Source organism: Polyodon spathula, chromosome 2 (genome assembly GCF_017654505.1).
Source record: "Polyodon spathula isolate WHYD16114869_AA chromosome 2, ASM1765450v1, whole genome shotgun sequence".
Classification (NCBI taxonomy): Eukaryota; Metazoa; Chordata; class Actinopteri; order Acipenseriformes; family Polyodontidae; genus Polyodon; species Polyodon spathula.
Genome location: NC_054535.1, coordinates 72,233,098 through 72,255,753, shown reverse-complemented (window position 1 = coordinate 72,255,753; position 22,656 = coordinate 72,233,098). Strand labels below are relative to the sequence as shown.

The 22,656-nt window shown below is 36.5% G+C and overlaps 1 protein-coding gene across 2 annotated transcripts in view; it reads left to right on the top strand.

Annotated features, from left to right (window-relative positions):
- LOC121300054 (BMP-2-inducible protein kinase-like) overlaps nucleotides 1–21,769 on the top strand; it is a 64,201-nt gene extending 42,432 nt beyond the window's left edge. Inside the window, exons 7-16 of one of the 2 annotated variants that reach the window (XM_041228419.1) lie at nucleotides 516–648; nucleotides 1,330–1,433; nucleotides 1,758–1,837; nucleotides 2,337–2,497; nucleotides 2,603–2,781; nucleotides 5,210–5,314; nucleotides 7,233–7,390; nucleotides 7,689–7,846; nucleotides 11,221–11,334; nucleotides 20,080–21,769. In XM_041228419.1, the coding sequence (XP_041084353.1) occupies nucleotides 516–648; nucleotides 1,330–1,433; nucleotides 1,758–1,837; nucleotides 2,337–2,497; nucleotides 2,603–2,781; nucleotides 5,210–5,314; nucleotides 7,233–7,390; nucleotides 7,689–7,846; nucleotides 11,221–11,334; nucleotides 20,080–21,494 (2,607 nt within the window). In that variant the 3' untranslated portion in view covers nucleotides 21,495–21,769. The remainder of the gene's footprint in view (nucleotides 1–515; nucleotides 649–1,329; nucleotides 1,434–1,757; nucleotides 1,838–2,336; nucleotides 2,498–2,602; nucleotides 2,782–5,209; nucleotides 5,315–7,232; nucleotides 7,391–7,688; nucleotides 7,847–11,220; nucleotides 11,335–20,079) is intronic. The other variant, XM_041228427.1, reaches the window with a different exon arrangement.
- The last annotated feature ends 887 nt before the right edge of the window (nucleotides 21,770–22,656 follow it).

Genomic DNA, 22,656 nt, shown 5'->3' with positions numbered 1-22,656 from the left:
TGTCAGATATTAAAAACAAAGGGACTGCATCCCTCAGAAATTTGTTGTCCAGTGTTCTTTTTCTTAAAAGGGGAACTTTATCCACTGTCTAGCCTACCTTTTAAATAATATACTCCCAGGTATTAGCAAAGTTGGCATTATCTTGTAGAATTTTAAATTTTCCTTTTCACCTAGACGTGTCAGTAACCATAATTAAAGCTTTGTCTACACTGCATTCATGGATATGATGATTCCAAGCCAACTGCATTAGAATGAGCATTACAAAAGTGCTCATTGGTGAAGAACCTGCCTCTGGCATACAGAACACTACAAACATGTTGTACTAGTACTAACAGGTAGAAGTGTTCTTGACTGCTACATTTTATGTTACATTTTGAACCTCTCCTTGTAATTCAGATTGGTGCAGGTAATCCAGATTTTACTCTACAGTGATCTCCCCACCACTGATCTTGCAGAAGATTTTCGTGATGCTTTTCATTCATCTTTTAAACAACATCCGCACGTTTGTTTTACAGGCCCTTGGGTGCCTGTTGTTCAAGCTTTGTTTCTTCTCCCTTCCTTTTGGAGAGAGTCAAGTTGCAATCTGTGATGGAACCTTTATTGTCCCAGATAATTCCAAATTCTCCCCTAAATTGCACTGCCTAATGCGTAAGTACAGCAGAGTATGACACCCCATTTGTGTGTGTTTGACTTTATAGGGATGAAGAAAAAGCAAGATTAAAAAAAAAATTATAATTTGTAAGCCATTATTTAAACCTCAATTACTATATATTTCTGAAAATGTTTTAACAGTTTGTGAAATGCTTTATAATAAGACAAGGTGAATTTAGCAGGGTAGGTTGCACTTCCTGTTTTAAAAGCTTGACTTGAACATCAGTGCCCCTATGTGGGGAAACATAGGAATTACATTGGTTGTATACAAGTCCTTGCAGTGTTGAAGTGACTCCATAAACAGTTGTGTTTTTTAAATCTTTTTATAAATTACTTTATATGTAATGCAGATTTTATTTATGGGGGCTCCTATAGTACATGTTTAACAATAATTTTGAAAACTCATGGCATGAAAAGATCACCGTTCACTACAGTGGTACTCAACTCTAGCCCTCGAGATCTAATCCAGTCCATGTTTTTACTCCAGCAGGTTATAATGTAGTTAATTGAGAGCTGCTAAGAGGCAATTAACTAATTTAGGACCTGGTTGGAATAAAGACCATGACTCGAGTAGATTTCAAGGGCCAGAATTGAGTACCACTGCTTTACTATGTGTTTTCACTATTGTGTATTTAAGGTAAATGTTTTATTTATCTGCCATTTGTCCTTTTCCCTCAGGTTATATGCTTGAACCAGATGCAGATAACAGGCCTGATATCTACCAGGTCTCCTATTTTGCTTTTAAGATGGCTGGTAAAGACTGCCCAATGCCAAACATTTCTGTAAGATATTTTAATTATTTACAACCTTAGAAACCTCACCTTTATGTGCCGAAGCCTGACTTTTTCTGTAAGGGGAGCTTGTATAAATGTCAGCCGAGATAATTGTAAACCGGTAATTGTCGCCATGTGGTTAGACCCAAAAGCTGGGAAACTGCAGATTTTTAAAAAGGTTTTCTCATTTACTGGTTTAACTTGTGACCCAAGTTCCCCATGTCTATTTGAGGTTATTTGATAAGTTACTTTAGATACGTCTGTGGTTAAACTTTCATATGGTCAACTGCAGAACCAGAGTCATTTTGTCACTTGTTTGTTTTTTCCTTACAGAACTCTCCTATCCCTGCAACACTTCCAGAGCCCATGACCACCAGTGAAGCAGCTGCTAAGAAGAGCATGACGAAAGCTAGGTAATTTTGTTTCACATTGATAAGGCGCTTGTATGAATTGCTTTTCATTAAAAAATAGCAGATGATCATGGCTTTTCCTTTGAAACAAAGCCTGCAGTGAATAACTTGTTCTTGTACATTTAGTTTCACCTTATAAACCACTTATTTAATTGTTTATTAGTCAAAAATCAAACTGTCTAAAACAAAAAGCTGTGTAATTTTATTTTGTCATGCCCCTTACCTTGTTTACAGTAATTCTGACTGGTTCTTAGTTCTGCTTCAATTGTGAATTTTTATATTTGTTTCCAACTTGCAAAATATGTGCCTTTTTAGAATCCCAGTTGTTCCTATTGAGGACTTAGGAAATCATGTGATGAAGTGATCTTTGAACTCTGCTGGATCCATATTCTTCATATTATTACTACTGATACTAAAAGAGTATACAAGTTGCGGCATCATGTGATAAACACATTTTAACAATACAAGGATAGCTTTGAAAATGATGAATTTGTTCTTTCAGAATAACTGAATCCATAGGACCAACAGAAACTTCAATCGCACCGAGACAAAGACCAAAGGCCGCTTCCAACTCTGCAAACTCAAATGTACTACCGATCCAGAACTCTGTAACTCCTGTGAAAATGACTGTTCCTTCTGGAAATATAAGCAACGGACTGAAAGGTAGGTTTATATGTACTAAACGGTTTGTTTTCTGCTGTGAGCACAGATGCATCAGATGATTGAATTTAGATAATGGTGATTTGAAAACTTCTTGTTGGCTTACAGTTGTGACCGGACCTGGAAATGGCCAGTCAACACCACAAACTCAAGGGAATATCCAGCCACACAGAGTGCTGCAACAGCTTCAGCAAGGAGACCTCCGCCTTCAGCAACTGCAAGAGTTACATCAGCAGCAGCAACAGCAGCAGCGGCAACAACAAATCCACCAGGCTTACTTGCAACAGGTGAACAGCACAGTCAGATGCGAAGATATCCTTTGTGCAACCGAAAAAATTGATTAAAAAGTACAACATAGTTTGACATGAGTTGTGTTGCAGTACATAAGAACATAAGAAAGTTTACAAACGAGAGGAGGCCATTCGGCCCATCTTGCTCGTTTGGTTGTTAGTAGCTTATTGATCCCAAAATCTCATCAAGCAGCTTCTTGAAGGATCCCAGGGTGTCAGCTTCAACAACATTACTGGGGAGTTGATTCCAGACCCTCACAATTCTCTGTGTAAAAAAGTGTCTCCTATTTTCTGTTCTGAATGCCCCTTTTTCTAAACTCCATTTGTGACCCCTGGTCCTTGTTTCTTTTTTCAGGCTGAAAAAGTCCCTTGGGTCGACACTGTCAATACCTTTTAGAATTTTGAATGCTTGAATTAGGTCGCCACGTAGTCTTCTTTGTTCAAGACTGAACAGATTCAATTCTTTTAGCCTGTCTGCATATGACATGCCTTTTAAGCCCGGAATAATTCTGGTCGCTCTTCTTTGCACTCTTTCTAGAGCAGCAATATCTTTTTTATAGCGAGGTGACCAGAACTGCACACAATATTCAAGATGAGGAAGTGCATTGTACAGTTTTAACATTACTTCCCTTGATTTAAATTCAACACTTTTCACAATGTATCCGAGCATCTTGTTAGCCTTTTTTATAGCTTCCCCACATTGCCTAGATGAAGACATTTCTGCGTCAACAAAAACTCCTAGGTCTTTTTCATAGATTCCTTCTCCAATTTCAATATCTCCCATATGATATTTATAATGTACATTTTTATTTCCTGCGTGCAGTACCTTACACTTTTCTCTATTAAATGTCATTTGCCATGTGTCTGCCCAGTTCTGAATCTTGTCTAGATCATTTTGAATGACCTTTGCTGCTGCAACAGTGTTTGCCACTCCTCCTACTTTTGTGTCATCTGCAAATTTAACAAGTTTGCTTACTATACCAGAATCTAAATCATTAATGTAGATTAGGAATAGCAGAGGACCTAATACTGATCCCTGTGGTACACCGCTGGTTACCACACTCCATTCTGAGGTTTTTCCTCTAATCAGTACTTTCTGTTTTCTACATGTTAACCACTCCCTAATCCATGTACATGTGTTTCCTTGAATCCCAACTGCGTTCAGTTTGAGAATTAATCTTTTGTGCGGGACTTTGTCAAAAGCTTTCTGGAAATCTAAATAAACCATGTCATATGCTTTGCAATTATCCATTATCGATGTTGCATCCTCAAAAAAATCAAGCAAGTTAGTTAGGCACGATAAATATTATATTCGTCCCCATCACTCTCAGATAACCACGTTTCTGTAACACCTATCACATCATAGTTACCTGTTAGTGCAGTAGCTTCAAGTTCTAGAATTTTGTTTCTGATACTTCTAGCATTTAGATAAATACATTTAATGGTTGTCTTACCTGAGTTGTTGTTCTTGTTTTGATGCGGTCTCCCTTCTGTTTTTTTGTTGATTTCTCCCCCCTTCCTTTCTAGTTTAAATGCTTCCGAACCTGCTTGAGGATCTTTTCTCCGAGTAGACTAGTTCCCTTGTTATTTAAATGCAGTCCATCCCTTCTATACAGATAGTCCTCGTTGTAGAACGTTGTAGAATGTGGTCCAATGATCAAGATAGTACAGACCCCCCCCCATCCCGCACCAGCAGATGGATGGCAAGTTAAACATAATAAGGCATTCAAATCATTACAAGAACCCAGTATGGCAGGAGAAAAGGACTAAGCAAAATATTTTGAAACAACTTATTTCTTTGGTTTAGACTTTCTGAGTACCATGTCTAGTTATTATGAATCACAGTGAAGTATTTACCAAAATTCCAGTACACCTTATCCTGTGTTTAGGTGTCATCACCTGCATAGAACACCATACCTAATTCCAATGTTCAAACATCAAAACAAGAAAAACACCCATACCTGGTAGCTAATGTAAAATAGATCATCCTATCACCCTTTCTTTACATTTGTTTGTATTATTGTGATACCAAAGAAAATACAGCACTTGTAGACCTATACGCATTAAGGGACAGCACCATTTTAAAACCTGAGGAATAAGTTTTGTATTTATTTATTTATTAAATATAACTGCTAAAGCTATAGTCTTCATTTGTGTGATTTATGTAATATTAATGTCTCTTAATGTATAAGAGACGTCATTTCACACAGTTTGAGCCGTCAGAACCTGCCCAAACTGCATGAGATGACATCTCTTGCACAGTAAGAGATGCCCTACCCAAAATGTATTAACTTCTAGATTATAGTCCTGTTATCTGAGTTGTACTCCATTTAGGTGGGATACAGTAATGTGATTTGCACTAAAAAATAGGTATTTTATATGTACAGCTAATTTTTTGTTTTTTTTCCCCCCACATGCCTGATAGTATCAACAAGCAGTTCAACAGTCCTTACAACTCCAGCAGCAACATATGCTTCAGCAACAGATGATGATGCAGCCCACATATCAACAGGCTCATTATGCAGCTATGGTAAGCAGTCGCATGGAATATAAAATGTAATTTAGTCTAAAGACCAATACTGTTCTGAGACGGTCACATACGATGACAAAATGACAGCAGACTGCACACATGTATCTTGTAATGAATCAGGACCGTGGTCATATGTTTCAGTCTCATCTACTTATTTAATTGGATATGCATATGGATAAGTAAGGCACCACAAGAGGTAATTTTCTTTTAATATGGTCAGACTTCTACCATCTGTCTGAATTTCTGAGGTTTCTGTATTAAGGAGAATTTTGTCCAACTGTTTTAAATGTTAAGTTATTCATGTATGTTTTAATGTAAGAATGTGTAAGTAAATAAGGGAGTACAAGGGCCATAAATCCTTTAACTTCAGTTTAACCGACCAATCATCAATTTAGTGCACCACGTAATACGCGTCATTTGCGTCAGTGCATCACTTGCTTAGCAACGGGTTTAACGACCATGAATCGAAACAAACCAGCAACACGGAGTTGTGGTTTTATTCAGTGATGAACCAAAAAAGTTATTGGTAAATATAAAACTGCTGTACAGTTATGCTGTACTAATGCATATTATAATTTGTCTTATGTACAACGACTGCATTATTATTATTATTAGTTGTTATTATAGCAGCAACATAAATGTCAAACCTTGGAGTGCTATGATGAATGTTTAATCCTTAGAAAAAATGCAAATAACTTCCTGTATGCTGAAATTAGTTACTACAGTATGCTATAGTCATACGATGGGGAGGGCAGAAAACAAAACATGAACTGCAGTGTGATAGATGCGTGGACAGTAATGGGTATGAAATGAAATCTGTTACTTCCAAAGGTGCGCAACCAAACTTTTATCACAGGCTGCATATCCAGAAAGCTAGTTTAACCTATTGTGTTTAGCGGGCCGTACATTACTAAAGAATAATCAGAGTTTAACCCTTAGCTGCAGTATACATAGGCATACACATATAGGCAATTTCCCTTAGAATTACTGTTAATGTTATTTTGTACTGCAAGATACATATCACAACCAAAAATATACAAAACAATTAAAAACAAAGCATTAACATTGTACTGTTGCCATGTACACACACATTGCACAATAACACAAAGCAAATTAAATATCTACTTGTTGAAGCGTTTATTTTTGTCGCCGAGTTGTTCAGTTGTAGCAGGCAGCAATGTAGCAAAAGGCACGGGGCAGTTACGTCACCTCCCTAGCAACAAGCCTCCTATGTTGCGAATGGGTTCTTTCAATGCAGCGGGTTTGTGCATTTAAGAAAGGAGAGGAAGACTCGTGAAATTAGTTGGATACAAGTTGATGAGAAGCAATTACCCTCCGCAGTACGAATTAAAATGGTGTGCTGCTTTTTTTATGCGAGAAATGAGAAAAAGCAAGTCAACCAAGTTTAAAAATATTTACGATATATTCGTAAGTGAAATTAAATTGATACACTGGGCTGGTCAGACGATAAACGGGCCACGGGTTGTGTGCCCCTGGTTACTTCTCACAATTCTTGGATTCAAAATGCATTTACACTGCCGGAATCCTCACTTGAACACAGTTAAGCTAATGTTTGTATGTGTATTAGTGAAACGTACATTCAGTGTATTATAGACCCTGTAAATAGATGTGTTTGAGTGGTGTTTATTTTTAATAAATGAAATAACTGCCCCCCCCCCCCCCCCCCCCCCCCCTAAAAATTAAAAATTCAAGCCCTACATAGAAGTAATGCAAGATTTAAAGACATACAAACTGCCTTTTTGGATTTGGATATTATGGACAGGATTGAGTGCCTTATGCGTTATGTAGATTATTAAATTGTATTGGTCTTGTATATGTACAAATCTGTAGCTCCTTGCTAAAATGTTTTGGTAGTACTGTATATTCAAACAAACCTTACACTGTTATATCTTCTCAGTTGCAGCAGTACCAACAAGCATTTGCACATCAGCAGCAACAGCAGCAAGCACAGTTTTTCACCTCTCCACAGGAGTTCCAGACACCTTTAGGCACATTTGCTCCAGCCCTGCCAACTCCTGTTGGGACAATAGTTGATCTATCAGTCAATAACACAAGGTAATGTTTGTATTGTGTGGGATTAAAAAAAAAAAAAGAGAGCGATCACTAATTATTGAATCCTGGGTAAAGTAATAATGTGGTTACAATTTGAAAAGGGATGCTTCCAGATCAACAGTATAACAGTGTTGCTCTCCATTATTAGTACCGGGTCCTACATCCAGTTAGGAAAAAATAACTATTTAAAATCAGTATAGTAGTGCTTGCATGTAACTTCATAAGGGTTTTATCTCCTTGCTTGCTCCGATTTAGCATTTAAAAATATATCTGAAGACCCCTAATTATTTTCCCTCTGCAGAGCTACCATGCTGGACCCTGAAGGTGCAGTGGGTGCCCCATGTCAGAATATGAGTAACCCACCAGACATGTCAGGCTGGAACCCCTTCAGAGAAGATAATTTCTCCAAGCTGACTGAAGATGAGCTGCTGGACAGGGAGTTTGACCTCCTCCGAGCAAGCAAGTGTTAATTATTATTATTATATTGTTCATTTAATTAAAACAAACTTCCTCTGTATGGTTCTGAATATGTTCTGGACTCCAATTTCAGTTCATCCGTAAACTTTCAGTATTTAAACGGAGGGGTCAGGTGGTGGTGGTGGGGGGCTATCTGTGTGTTTTTCATTTTACTTTTGTTTTAAATTGTGAATGTAAAATTGAAAGTGAGTCACTTTATTCACTAGGTGATGTAAAATCTACCGCGTATCTTCTCTACTAACTTAAGTGATGATTTTGTTCTCTCAATCAAGGTAACCAATATGTGACCCTACAGTAGTTTACTGTTTCAGTGTAAGTCCCTGTACTGTGAAGTCCCAGTTTTCTGTTTGTGGTTTCAGTACGGTTTGAAAAATGTGTCTTGCTGTATGACTAAACAACAGTCATTTATAAATTCGACTATATAAGCCTAATACACAGTACGTTTTAATGGGGACACCCCTGTGGATTAATCAGGACATGATTTTAAAACTGCTGCTGATGTTATAGAAGCATTTTGTTTGTTAATAACTATTGCGTTGGCAATGGCGTTAACTTAAGAGGATATGAAAATTTACAAGCAAGGAGGCCATTCTTTCCATCTATGCTCGCCCGGTACCTAGTAGTTGATAGATCTGAAAACTTTGTCAGTCTGTATCTTAAAGGATCCAAGTGATTCAGCAACATGACTTCGTAATCCATTCCATACCATCACCACTTTGTGTCCTTCCCTCTGTCCTTAGTCTATCTCCATTGCATACCTTCACCTCTGTCTTGTGTCCTTCCGTCTATCCTTAGTCTCTCCACGTCATTGCCAGCCATGTCTGATCATTGAAATAATCCACATTTTTGACTGCTGTTACTGTAGACGTAAAAACGATTTATTTGGGTTTGTGTTGCTTCATATATTTCTCACTTTCTGAAACTAAACTCATTTAAAATAGCTGTTGTACATAAAGTAGAGAGTCAATTATCCAAACTAATTGGGACCGATACTAGTTCACAGAATCGATTTGTATGAATAATCAAACAGGTATTAATAACAATTGCTGTACCTTTAGTAATGTATAGAGTTGTGACAGGTAGCTTACAGTGGTGACGTCAGACCTGGAAGAGAATACACACACAGGCAGTACTGGAGGGGCAAAGCTGAAACACTACGGCATTCAGGTCTTTTTATTAAATAATAAAAAGATTTTAAACAAAACAAAACACTTACAAAAGGGCACGTTAGCCAAAGAAATAACAAATAAGTGTTGTGATGGTGTATAAACCAGCACGCTTAGCAATTGTTATATTTTCTCAGTTTTTTACCTCCTGTCTCCAACCTAGTTCACCACTCTCCAAACACTCCTTCCCTGAACAAGGAAAGCTGCAGGCTTTTGTATTCTGGCTGAGGGGTTAACTAACTATTAATTGTCTTATTACCCCTCGGCCATAGTCTGCACAAGTTTAATAAGGATGCCTGACTGTCAGCTAGTTAAACAATCAATAGCTGATCAGTCACGCATCCTCACAAGGTTTTTAAAATCAAAAATACAAAACAATAACAAATAACGGTGGTGGCTTTTTGTCTGCGTCGCAAACAATAATAATAATAATAATAATAATAGAAATAATATCAACAAAGGGGCAGAACACTCCGCCACAAGAATTAAGTTAAGATACAGAAGTACTTTGTACACAAGTACCTACTGATGATATATAACTAGTAACCTATTCTATCACATTAAGCATACAGAAGTGCAAAGCTTTACAGGTCATTAAATTAATGCAATTCAGTGAAACTTTAACACCTACAGGTAATGAAATGCTGAAATTAAAGGTACCATATACCAAACTTTGAAAATCATCAAAGAATACAATTCGGTACAACTTTGACACATTACAGAACTTTAGGAATCATTAAACTTCAAAAAATCAGTACAATATTTCTATATTCTGATACTTGCTGTTAAGGCATTGTAATAACATGCTATTGAAATGAAGTTCATAGCTGCTCAGTAACATAGAAAGGATCTCCTGCTCTTACTGAGGAAATAGAAGAAAAATCAAGAACAAGGTGACACTGTTTAAATTTGCTTAACTGCAACAACTTAACGCACGCGATGCTTCATCTAAGGTTTTGGTGGTGTAAATTCTGTAACTTTCATTTGCCTCAGTCTGCTGGTTCTTTTTTTTGGCAGCAAAATCTCATAGCCATTTTAGCAGTAGAAGCTATGTGCGTAATACAGCACACAATTCATCACGTGAGTACAGGTGTGTTCGGTTGATTAGACAGTACGGTTGATCAAAGATCGGAGAATTCACTCTACTGTAATAATAATAATAATAATTAACATATTACTGATTGTTCAGATCGAATGCTTGCAATTAGGCGGATTTGTTTGCCGTGATTTTTTTGACTAAGTCACAGTATTCAGTTTAACCACGTTTTCCTGCTTTTTGCATCGTTTTTTATTTGCATTTCAGTTTTCATGATTATAATTTTGCATTTTAAGTTAGCTTCTGCATAGTTAGCTTCTGCTTAGTGTAAGTTACGCTAGTGTTGCTGATGGTATATGTGTGTGTGTGAGCTGCGTCATGTGCTAGTGATACAGATCTTGATGTGTAACCACTTAGATTCACCACAGAGGGCACTACTGGACTGTGGACTGAGTGATAGTGGGGCCCAGAGGCCTAGGGAAAAAAACACTCAAAACTACGGTTTGTTGTTGAACTGTAGGAAATATAACTGTATGCAAAACATAATGTGGTTTAGGGTTACCTTTCTGCAAAGTTACTTGATGCTGAAAGAGGTAGGAATCGCTGTACAGGATGTAGTGTACAGGATTTGCTGAGCCACTGTATGCTGTTTTCTTTATTACAGAATACCTGTAATTGTGTAGGCTTTGTGATTAAGAAATCATCACAGAACTCAATTTGACCAACTTGCACAAGACACACTAATTATCTTACCCATATACTGTATGTTTTATATACTTAAATAATAAAAATACATTTGCCATGACATGCTTCTATCAAAACTTAAAATGTGAGAGATACAAATCTAGCTGTACAGTGTCAACGTGGAGGGAAGCAGCCTTTTAAAGAGAATGGTGCTCAGTTCAAATATTTTCTGTTGAGTGTCTGTAAAAGCTCATTGACATAGCTGCTATAAAGGGCTCTGTAGCAATCATGTTGGATGTTTTGAGCTGTATTGGAACCAGCAAGTTTTTGGTACAATAGTATATAAGCATATTTAATTTATTGTACTATTTTGGAATTTATGATGCCATGCTTAGTTTAAGTTCCTGTCCTGTATTACAGTAGCCAGTTATGAGGTCACCTGGTTAATATAACCCAACATTTCTTAACAGAGAAACCTGACGAAAGGGCAGCGTATCTAGATGCTAGTGTGGAGCCTCGCCAGTCGTCACGGAAGCCTCTCCTGGAGGACCTCTTTGGCTCTGTACCCTTTGTTTCCAATCCAGGCAAGTTTTAAGGAAACATTGAAGAAAAGCTTTGTTCCATGGAGCACAAACTGTATAACCTATATTGCTGTAGTATCCTAGGACTCTTTAATAAACTTTCGAAATTCAAGACATGACACCTATTGTTGGTGCAGAATCAGTTAGGTTACTCTGGTCTGGTTAGATGGTGATTTATTTCAAGTTCCTAGGTAAACCATGTTAAGGGGATATCGTCAAGGTGTTATGATATAATAACACTTATGTTTTACTTCTAAAGAATTCAGAGCTATGAAACCATGCCAAACCTTTCCTAATGTGAATTGCCATTTGCTATGTAGGTTCCATATTTTGAGTTTTGAAAGACACACACATCACAGTAAACATATATCGGTATTTTAAAACAGTACAGCAGCCTTTTTTTAATGAAGCTCTTAGCTTTGCCTGCGTAGCCTGTGCTTCTTGGGATTAACTGAGCCTTTGTGACTCTGCAATTCAAGTTGCAAAGCAGCAGGTTGATCATCAGAGAAGCAGTTGGTCATTGAGGCCTTTCCCCAGTCTTTGTAGTAACCTGGTTTTACCTGAAACACTGAAGGGGAATTACAAGCTGTACAGACTTCTTGAAACTGTTAGCAATGAGCTTCCTTTTGAATTAGCACTAATTACAGGCTGCTATCAGACTTCAAAAGGTAGCTGAGACTTTTTTCCTTTTTGTTTTTTTGTTTTCATAGGAAGAAGGAATTCAAACTAAATACCAAACAACTTTATTTTTGCTTTACATTGTCAAAGTGGGGTTAGTTCAGAATGCAGTGTTAAGCAAGACCTCAGATGCCCTCTGCTGGACAAAAATGGCACTTTAGAATGAAGTTACTTTAATCTAAAGATTTTAAATGCCGACAAAGAATGTTGCTCTATCAGCTATGGTAGAAAATGGAAATGTGTGTCAAAATAAAATGTACAACAATTCGACAAAAGGGCTTAGAACAGATATAAAGCTCAGCTATTGCCCCCTGAGAACATTGTACAGTGTCATCTTTGTAAATATTTGACTCCTGTTCAACTTACAAAATTCTGCTATTAGTTATTTGTTTTTTCCACATTTGTGACTTTTGGTTTAATACATTATTTCATCTTGGTGGATTTTATCTTGCATCTCATTCTGTCAACAAAATAGCAAAAACATAAGCAAGGTAATAGTACTGTTTGTAGCGTGACAATCGCGTGTGTGAGTGTATATAAACACACACACACACACACACACACACATACACACACATATATATATATATACACACACACACACAATTTATTTTTATTCAAGGGCACTGACATGTTGTTTACCTGTCTGTTAGTGCCAAAAGGGCTCTGTTGTACGAGTTTCCAGATATTGAGCATAGTGAAAATCTTGCCAAAATCTGTGATATCCTGAATATTTTCATGGGAAATGGTAGACCATTATTCTGTATTGATATTGAGGCATTTAGCTTAAATACCCAGATATTCCAATACTAGCAATGTGTTTTTACTAGCAATTTATGGTGCAAGGAATGCATAACCAATGCCACCAAAACTACCATTAGTTTTCATTAGTTGTAAGTTGTACTGTATATAGTTCATTAGTTATATGTTCCTATAACGCCACACTATTTTGATGATGTTGTCATAGCTGCCAAAATAATAAGCTGAACAAGGTCAGAATCATTCTGTCTTTCAGGGTAAATTAGAGAATGGCAGATTGGTGAGGTGCATGTGGGTTTTCTTGGAACCGGTGCTTTGCTTCATAATGTGCTTGCTGATTTGCTGGCTTTCGTGGCATGTGCAGTAAAGCACACACTTCCAAATAAGTGAGTGAGTCTAGACTGAAGGTTTAGATGACACAGATTACCCCAACCTTAATTTAGAAACTGCATTACATGTCATTATGATTTTAGTCCAGTTAGCTTTCATTTACAGAGAATAAGATATTTAGTAACTATTGCGTTAATAGTACTGTTTGTAAACCATTTCTATTCATTGAACTAGCCATGACTTCCATAAAGGCTTTGGTATGTTTACTTTAAATAATTTCTAAAAGTTGGCCATTTAGGTGTTAGAACTTGGAACTTTCTGGTCCAAATGTATTCAAACTTTTCATTTAATTTGTCCTATACTGAGTTGGTAACGCAACCATTTTTGCAAGGATCTTGGGCTGGTGGTGTATTGGTGGACAGATTACAAAATTGCACTACAGTTTATAAACTGATCCATAATGTGAAGATGATGAATGCATTTTCATAATTTTAAACCAGTGAAAAGGGGATATGAAACAAATAGGCACATAAGGAGAAACACTGTAAATGAAAATTGAAACTGGAACCTATTTTACTGTGAAATGTACCCTTTTAAGGTGAATAAAATGGAACTATTTCTACGACATGTGTGTAGTGTGGTTAAACTTTCATTTTTTAGTTTGTAACTTTTTGTCTCATTTTCAGCTTCCTGTTCATGGGTTGGGTTGGGTCTCTTTCTCTTCTGTACCACACAGCTTTACTGTTCTTTGCATCTTTTGTGCAGAAACTTTAAAATGCATTTACCACAGCACAATGGTAGTAAAGAACATGTGTGTTTTTATTTTTAAATGTTTCTTATGTGAATAATGTCTAAGGTGACCTTCGGTATAAAGAGTGCCAGACTGTTGAGCGTGGTTAAAATATACTTGAGTTGAAAAGAAGTATGCACACATGTATAAGCTGTATACTTGACTGAAAGTTTGTTAATTAATTTGTATTTTAATATATAATTGACTGTATTTTTTAAAATAAAATTGCTTCATCGTCATGAAAGTTTTATTCCATTTTATTAAAAAAAAACAAAAAAAAAAAAACAATTTCTAACGGATACTTTTTGGTTTCTTGGGGATTTCCCTTTAAACAAATCTGACCACCATTGAATCATGAGTACAAGATGTTCATAAAGTTTAAAAAACAAAACAAAAAAACCTAAAAGGATATATAGCTTCACATACAATCTGTAATATTGATGTTTACAGTTTGTTTTTGTGCTTCAGCGTTCTGCTGATGTACAGTATTGTTTTCTCTGTACATACTGTGGGTAATCATGATATTAAGAAAAAACTCGTGGGTTGATAATTTTGAACACGACTTTAACCCCTGGAAATGGAAAGCACAGAGAATGGCCAAACATCAAGAACTCTTCAAGTTAGATAGAAACCGGCTATCAAAAGAGAACACCTCAGTATCTGAAGCAACTCGGAACCAAACAACAACATAGTCTGAAGTGTATCTAAATGTACCAGTGGAGAAAGAAGTTTATTTTCCTGTATTTATACAGTAATTACATGCCTCTATGAACACATAGTATTTACATTTACAGGGTAATTCATAAATAACACAATAAAAAAATAAACAACAAAAAAACATTGAACAGAGTTCCTCAGTGGGCCTAGCACGTGGTACGAATATCAACTGTAGTGTGTGGTGGTTGTCCTGAGATTTTCAGTGTACTTGTAGAACATCACTCTGTATCTGCCATACCCAGTAGACACAATGCAATCCAGTTTTTCCTTTCTTTTCTCTTCATAGTTTTACCACACCCCCTTTTAGAAATAAACCCCATATTCCACAGTTATGTCAGAATCGACTGCTGAACCAGTAGAGGGCCTTGCCTTGGTCTCTGCGCAGCTATAGATGTAAGGTGATGTAAGGTTTATTTTCATTTTTGTGTGTGTATAAATATGGTTTTGATTAAATATATATTTAAAATGTTATCATACATTTTCTCTTACCTTAATAGACCAGCAGCAGCTACAACACCTGGAGTTGATATTGTGTACTGAAATACTAGAGATTTTAGGTACCAGTATAATAATTAAATTTTTCTCAATTATTTTGTTTAACGTGTTTAAAGGAAAATTTTAATCAATTTCTGTATGCAGCTCCAGTGCCCCTGTTTTTTTGTAGCAGGGTATTAAGACAGTGGATTTGTATTACTGCTTATAACAATAACTGGGACAACTGACCACAACACATTTCAAAGGAAAAATGAAAACATTGAGTTTATTTTCATTCATTCCATACCTCGTTTTCTTCTACCACAGAAATACGTTACGGTCCAGAACAATTACAGGCTTCAATAAGATGCCTCAATTGAGTTGCTATTAATGCAAAAGAAGACCTGCTGTGGAAACTTAACTCTGCTTTCTCTTGCTCTCACTCGTCAAGCCAGACTGCAGGAGAATTAAGACTTCTAATCCTCTGCCATAATGCAAAAATAAAAAAGTAATAGGTGATTAACAATTGAAAGGTGCTTAACGTAATTCTAAAATGTGATTTTTTTTTTTTTTTTTTTGAACAGGAAATGAGTACCAACAAATCTTTTAATTTCTTTTTATTGTCTTTTTAAAGACAAATCAGAGATCGGAGAAATCACCTGCACTGCTGAGCAGCTGTTGACCTGGTTGTCTTGATAGGAGCAGCACAGATTTAGGAGAAACGGGCCAGTAATCTGCCAAGCTGACATGTGGCAAATTGCTGTGCAGTGACAGTGGCAGTATGCTCGTCATTCAAAGAAAGCTGAAAGAGGCTCACCCCCCCATGTAACTGCTGATAAATCAGCAGAAGGCATGTAATTACTAGCTACAAGGCATTCATGAGTTTTAATCGGATGTCTGAAAATAACAACGGAAAGGAAAATGTCTTTGAAGGCTGGGGTCTGGTTATAGCTGTTTTTAGAAACAATAGATTGTTTTATGAAAGAGGTGATTTTATTATTAATGTAGTAATCTGCACAGGACATTGCAAGCAGATGTTACTACACGTTTCTTTAGCTGCTCTTAGCCTGCTTTTTAAGATTTGTTCAGATTTGTATTTGTGCATTTCTTTTTTTTTTATTTATTTTTTTTATTGTTCCTTTGTCAAGCTGTGGAAGGTCATATACCCCGAAGTTACAGCTGTAGAGATGAGCGCTTATAAAATAAATAAATAAATACATCTTTCATGGCCTTCAGACTTAGAAATGCAAGGCTGTGTTTAACATTCCAATGGTCGGCTCAAGTGCGCATTGAGGATAGTCACAAAGTGATCAGAATGCTTTTTTTATGTAGCAGTTGATCTAATTTCTCCCATAATAGCTACTGTATATCTAGAGGACTGTGTGTGACCCTGAGCAAGTCACTTAACCTCCTTGTTATCAATCTTTCGGATAAGACATAAAACCGAAGTCCTGTTGTAGGTGACTCTGCAGCAGCAGATGATGCATAGTTCACCTCCCAGGTCTCCAAGTCGCTTTGGATAAAATCAGCTGCTCAATTATTAAATAATATTAATAATCGCTCTGCATGCCCTTTTTAGTTATCAGTTATTCCCACTCCCATATACTGTTGGGGATCCATTTAAAAAATACAGTAGATAGCATTTCGCATACAAGGGAAATGTATGTATGTGTCTATTGAGAGTTTAGCACTGTATTGATGTTGCTTTTACAACTGTATATTATGCAGTGTAGAAAGGTTTTACTATTTGCCATCATGGTTAGGAGGTTTCCACATCCTTGCAGATACGATACAAATGGATTATATCCTGCACAAACATTTTCCATGTAATCGAGATTGCACTTTCGTATGCCAGTTAATAAAAGCTGAAAAGACATGCTATATAAGACTATGTCTTTGCTACAAAGACAATTCACCAAAGGGTTATTTTTATGTAGAGGTATTTAGCTGAACAGGGTAGACTTCTCTGTTCTCTGAGGTTAAAAGTTCCTCAACAGTCTTGGTATGTCTGAAATGGTTTGCTTTTCAATTTGTTGTGTTAAATATACAGGTAGTAATATACATGTAGGACTGAAGTCCCATGATACTATATATATATATATATATATATATATATATATATATATATATATATATATATATATATATATATATATATATAGGTAGTAATATACATGTAGGACTGAAGTCCCATGATACTATATATATATATATATATATATATATATATATATATATATATATATATATATATATATATATATATATATACATATATATATACATGTAGGACTGAAGTCCCATGATACTATATATATATATATATATATATATATATATATATATATATATATATATTATATATATATATATATAAGCTTTTTACCAGTATGCTGTTATTCATATTGAGCATTAAGCTTAAGAATTCATATTGTATTGTCTAAAAACGTAATCAAATGGTATGCAGTAAAAGGTGGTCAAGGCAGCATTTTATAAAGACATAATTCATTCTGATTAGACAACTACAACAAACAGCCTTCAACAACAAAACAGCTCCTTGACCACCATTTGTTATTTAAATGGGTGTTGTAAAGTTCTAAAAATGCCATGTTGAACTGCAATTCCTTTTTCTCTTGCCTGTGTTTTGACAGCACAAGATCAGAACATACTGTAGCCGGAGAACCATACGAGTTTGGTGATAGGGTGTTTTGCCTTCTGTTTTAATACTGCATAAACTCTTTGGATATTGCAAGTTTCTAACATGCCATCACAGTGGACCTGGGAAATCCAAAGCGAGCAGTCAAATAATCTAGATTTTACTCATACAAAATCCATGTGGTATTACAGAACATACAACAGCTAAGAAGCATCATTACATCGTATACAACACATCGTTAATCATGCTTCTAGTCTTAAGATGTGACCTCTTATTTCCAGTTTTTATTGTTTGTCATAAACCTGTCTGCATTAAAACAAAGTCCATCTGTATAGCTGTTTTTAAGAACTGTGATTATAGAATGTTTTGTTAAATATGCAGTATTGTGAAAAGTGTTGAATTTAAATCAAGGGAAGTAATGTTAAAACTGTACAATGCACTTGTAAGACCTCATCTTGAATATTGTGTGCAGTTCTGGTCACCTCGCTATAAAAAAGATATTGCTGCTCTAGAAAGAGTGCAAAGAAGAGCGACCAGAATTATTCCGGGCTTAAAAGGCATGTCATATGCAGACAGGCTAAAAGAATTGAATCTGTTCAGTCTTGAACAAAGAAGACTACGTGGCGACCTAATTCAAGCATTCAAAATTCTAAAAGGTATTGACAGTGTCGACGCAAGGGACTTTTTCAGCCTGAAAAAAGAAACAAGGACCAGGGGTCACAAATGGAGTTTAGAAAAAGGGGCATTCAGAACAGAAAATAGGAGACACTTTTTTACACAGAGAATTGTGAGGGTCTGGAATCAACTCCCCAGTAATGTTGTTGAAGCTGACACCCTGGGATCCTTCAAGAAGCTGCTTGATGAGATTTTGGGATCAATAAGCTACTAACAACCAAACGAGCAAGATGGGCCGAATGGCCTCCTCTCGTTTGTAAACTTTCTTATGTTCTTATGTTCTTACTCTGCTTTAATATAACATTAATATGTCAAAGACATAGTGATGCACAGGTATAATGTGCCTTCAACAAAAAAGAAAATACATTTTTAATACATACATGTTTCAAGCATGTTTAACTTTCAGAAATGCAAGTCAGGTTTGATTGTACAGAAACATATATGGTGGGAAATGGGTTAATAATAATTATTATTATTATTATTAGTAGTATTATTATTATTATGATTATTATTATATTATGATTATTATTAGTATTATTACATCAAAGTCTCAGATATAGAAATCAACATTCATGTTTTGAGGTTTTAAAAATATATACAAACTACAGTTTAGTACTGTATTGTGCGCATTATGGTGATGAAGTAAACTGGTAATTAAATTACTTATCATACAAGTAATTGAGCTCAACGATGAAAGGGTTGGTCACTTTCTATCGTTATTTCCCCATGAATTCATTTGTGATGAGTGCCTGGCCAGTTTTTAAACCTTTTCAAAACAATCTTTCATTTCCTTGTTGCAAAAAACAGCTATAGACAGCTTGTCTACATAATTGCTTTGTGCACATCGCATGTCTAGTCTCTGTTCAGAACCTCTAAAGCTCAGCAGCAACCTGACTTCTAAATTGTGGTTCTTCTTTTCTATCTCTGTCTATCTGTTGTTATTACTACTGGAATGAAGAATTGCCTTTTTAGTGGTTCTTTGCAAGGACTGAAATTGTTTGGAGAAAAAAAAAAGATAGAAAAAGAGATACTAGGTTGTGGTATTGTGTAGTTTTTTTTTTTAAAAAACTTCAATACCTTCATAAAAAAACTGTATTTGTTTATTCACATTTTATTATCTTAATGGCAGATCGGAATGTTTCTGCTTCAGCACCAAATAAAGCTCTCTGGGAGTTATCAAGTACATTTCTGCAATTAAAAAGACAAATCATATTTTGTGCATAAAAAACACTTCAAAACAGAAAGTTGAAAAACTTAATCCCTAAAGTAGATATCCCTTGCATATGTACTTTAGGACCAAATTGTTAAATTACAAGCATTGACATTTTAAAAAATAATAATATATACCAAATTATTAACAGTTTATGGCTGTAGAAATACCAGTAATGCTAAATGTTGTAGTGTTTTTTTTTTTTTTTTTTTTTAACAATATGAAACAAAAAGAAAACAAAAAGAAGAAAACAATCAATTTAAGACATAAGACCAGATTTATCAACAATGCATGCTGGTATAAATCTGTCCTGTACTGTATTATGTCTTTTTTAATATATATTTGAACGCAAGTTTTCAGTGCCCATTGAAGCCAAATGCATATGCATCCACAATTTTTCCTGATATTTGTAGTCTGGGTGGAACAACAGTATTTGACGGTTTCCTATTTTACTTGTAGGTTCCAGTGTGAAAATTCCTGAGCACCCAGCTAAAGACTCCGGCACCTCAGTAAAAGCTGAAAGGCAGGCACAGCACTCGAAAGAGCATAAAGGAGGAAAAAGAAGTTGCCCATCTGGGCAGCAGGCACATAAAGGTGGGGAAGAGACAGACAGTGACTTTGAGTCAGACCCTCCTTCTCCAAAGAGCAGTGAGGAAGATGAGCAGGAGTATGAGGAAGCACTGAACAGTGAGCACGGCGAGTTTAATGAAGACAACGATACAGAGCCCGAGAACTTGGGACAGCGGCCCCTGCTGATGGACTCTGAGGAGGAGGTGGAGGAAGAGGAAGAGAAGCACAGCTCAGACTCAGACTACGAGCAGAGGAATGGAAAGTTTCAGGTTGTGGGTCCAGTGGCAGAGAAGCTTGGAGTCGAAGCAGAGTGTGTGATGAGTGGAGAGTCTGCAGCTACATTCATCACTCCCCCAAACTCCCCCGGTGTGGGGGCAACTGCATCTTCACAGAGAGAGGTGGATGTGTTTGGGGCGGTACCTTTCTTCGGAACTGGCCAGCAAAGAAGTGCAGCTGAAAATGTAGACATCTTTGCCCAGGCACCATTCAATTTGGTCACCCAAGATCAGGGCATGGATGAGTTTGATGTGTTCAGCAAAGCTCCGTTCAGTAGAAATTTATCTAAAACAGGCAAACCAGGAGAGGATTCAATGGCCCAGACACCACCAGTTTCGCCAGACAGTGTGGATGTGTTTGGCTGTACCCCTTTTCAGCCCACTGAAATAGGGCCAGTTTTTGGTAGCAAGGAGGACATTTTTGGACAGGTTCCCTTTGATGAAGTCTCTACTGCTCAGCAGCTGAAGATGAAACAGCGGAGTCTTCAAAAACTGTCTTCGAGACAGAGGCGCACAAAGCAGGAAAACGCAAGTGGCAACGGGAAGCGGCACCACGGCACTCCTACCAGTGGGAGGAAGACCTCAAAGTCAAACTTCCGCACCCCAGAGCGAGTCCGCAGGCACAAGAAAGTAGGCAGGAGGGATTCACAGAGCAGCAATGAGTTTCACAGCACATCGGACTCTAAGGAGAACATCAGTGTGACACTAAACGACGGAAAAGACAAAGGGTCACCCATGCCAACAGAAGAGACAATGTTGGATCCATTTGGTGCAAAGCCATTCCATCCGCAGGAAATAGTAAGGCACCCCCAGCACCAAGGGCTGGGTGATAACAGAAGTGAACTCACAAACAATGGAAGGCCTAGAACCAGTTCACTACACGGAGCATTTCATGGCGGAGATAGTCTTAAAACGGATGACTTTGGGGCTGTACCCTTCACAGAAATGGTAGTGCACAGTGTGATGCAACAACCTCCACAGGTGGAGTTAGATCCCTTTGGAGCAGCACCTTTCCCCTCCAAACAGTGAATGTGTAGTCTTCCAGTTTAGGAAGTCCATGTCTACATTTTGCAAAGACTACTAATCCTTACTGGATGGATCCTACTGGAGCTTCACAGTGTTGTAGTTCTTTGCAGCCAACTCAATAACGTTGATGGAGACGAGCAGCAATAAAGTGTGGTTGAAAATTTTTTAATACATAACTGAATTGTGAGGAAACCCTGAGGAATATAGATCACTAGGTTCTATATGTATTTTTAACTGTTGCGCATAACCGCTGACAAGCCTTTAAGCTACATCTTTTTTTTAAAGAGTGTTTGATTACCAGGGCTGCACTGTATGTATGAACCTGCATTTTAAATTTATAACTAGTTTCCTTTATTTTAAAGGAAATGTATGCATTGTTGAGTTTGAGTTTGACTGAAATCTTACTGTGATAGTGATTGACTGCTTGAAAGTGATTGGCTGCAAAGCTCTGCTTGTGGATAGAGGCTCTAACTTGATCTTTACCACACACAGCAAAGCCTTATGGGCAGAAAGCAGCCCTGATGCACAGTACCTCTGAGCCAATACACAAAGGCTTTTTTTTTTAATACAAACTTTTCAGACATGCCTTTAAATTCCATTTCACTTCATTAATGAGATTCTTATTAAACTTCATAAACTTAGATTTTTTTTTTTAAATATGTATTTTTTTTAATGTCAATTTATATTTTTTTTAAAAAGCTTACTTCCTTTTTTCCTTAACATCAGATAAATAATTCTGTCGCCAATAATTGAGTTTTTTGAGAAGCTTGTATTTGAATGGATTATTGTTATTAATATCTCAAAAGATTAGAAAATGTTTGTGAGCTGAATACCCAATGGATTTTCTTGATTTTTGCTGTGATCCAGTAGAAACACTTTTAATGGCTTAGTATTCCTGAACTAAACAATTTTGAATGTGTCACATTATTTAGGTGATACCTTTTTATTATTGTTAGTATTGATGGATAAACGTACTACCAATCACATTGATATCCAGTATAGTTTATAATAAATTACAATTTAAATTATTGGTATCTGTTCAAAAAGGGAATCTAAATATTGAACAGTTGTACACATTTTTAGAGTAAGAAATGTTGGTTTTAAATTAGATGTAGTCATTTTTTTTTTCTGCTAGTATGTAAAACAAGTGCACTTCAAAGTACAG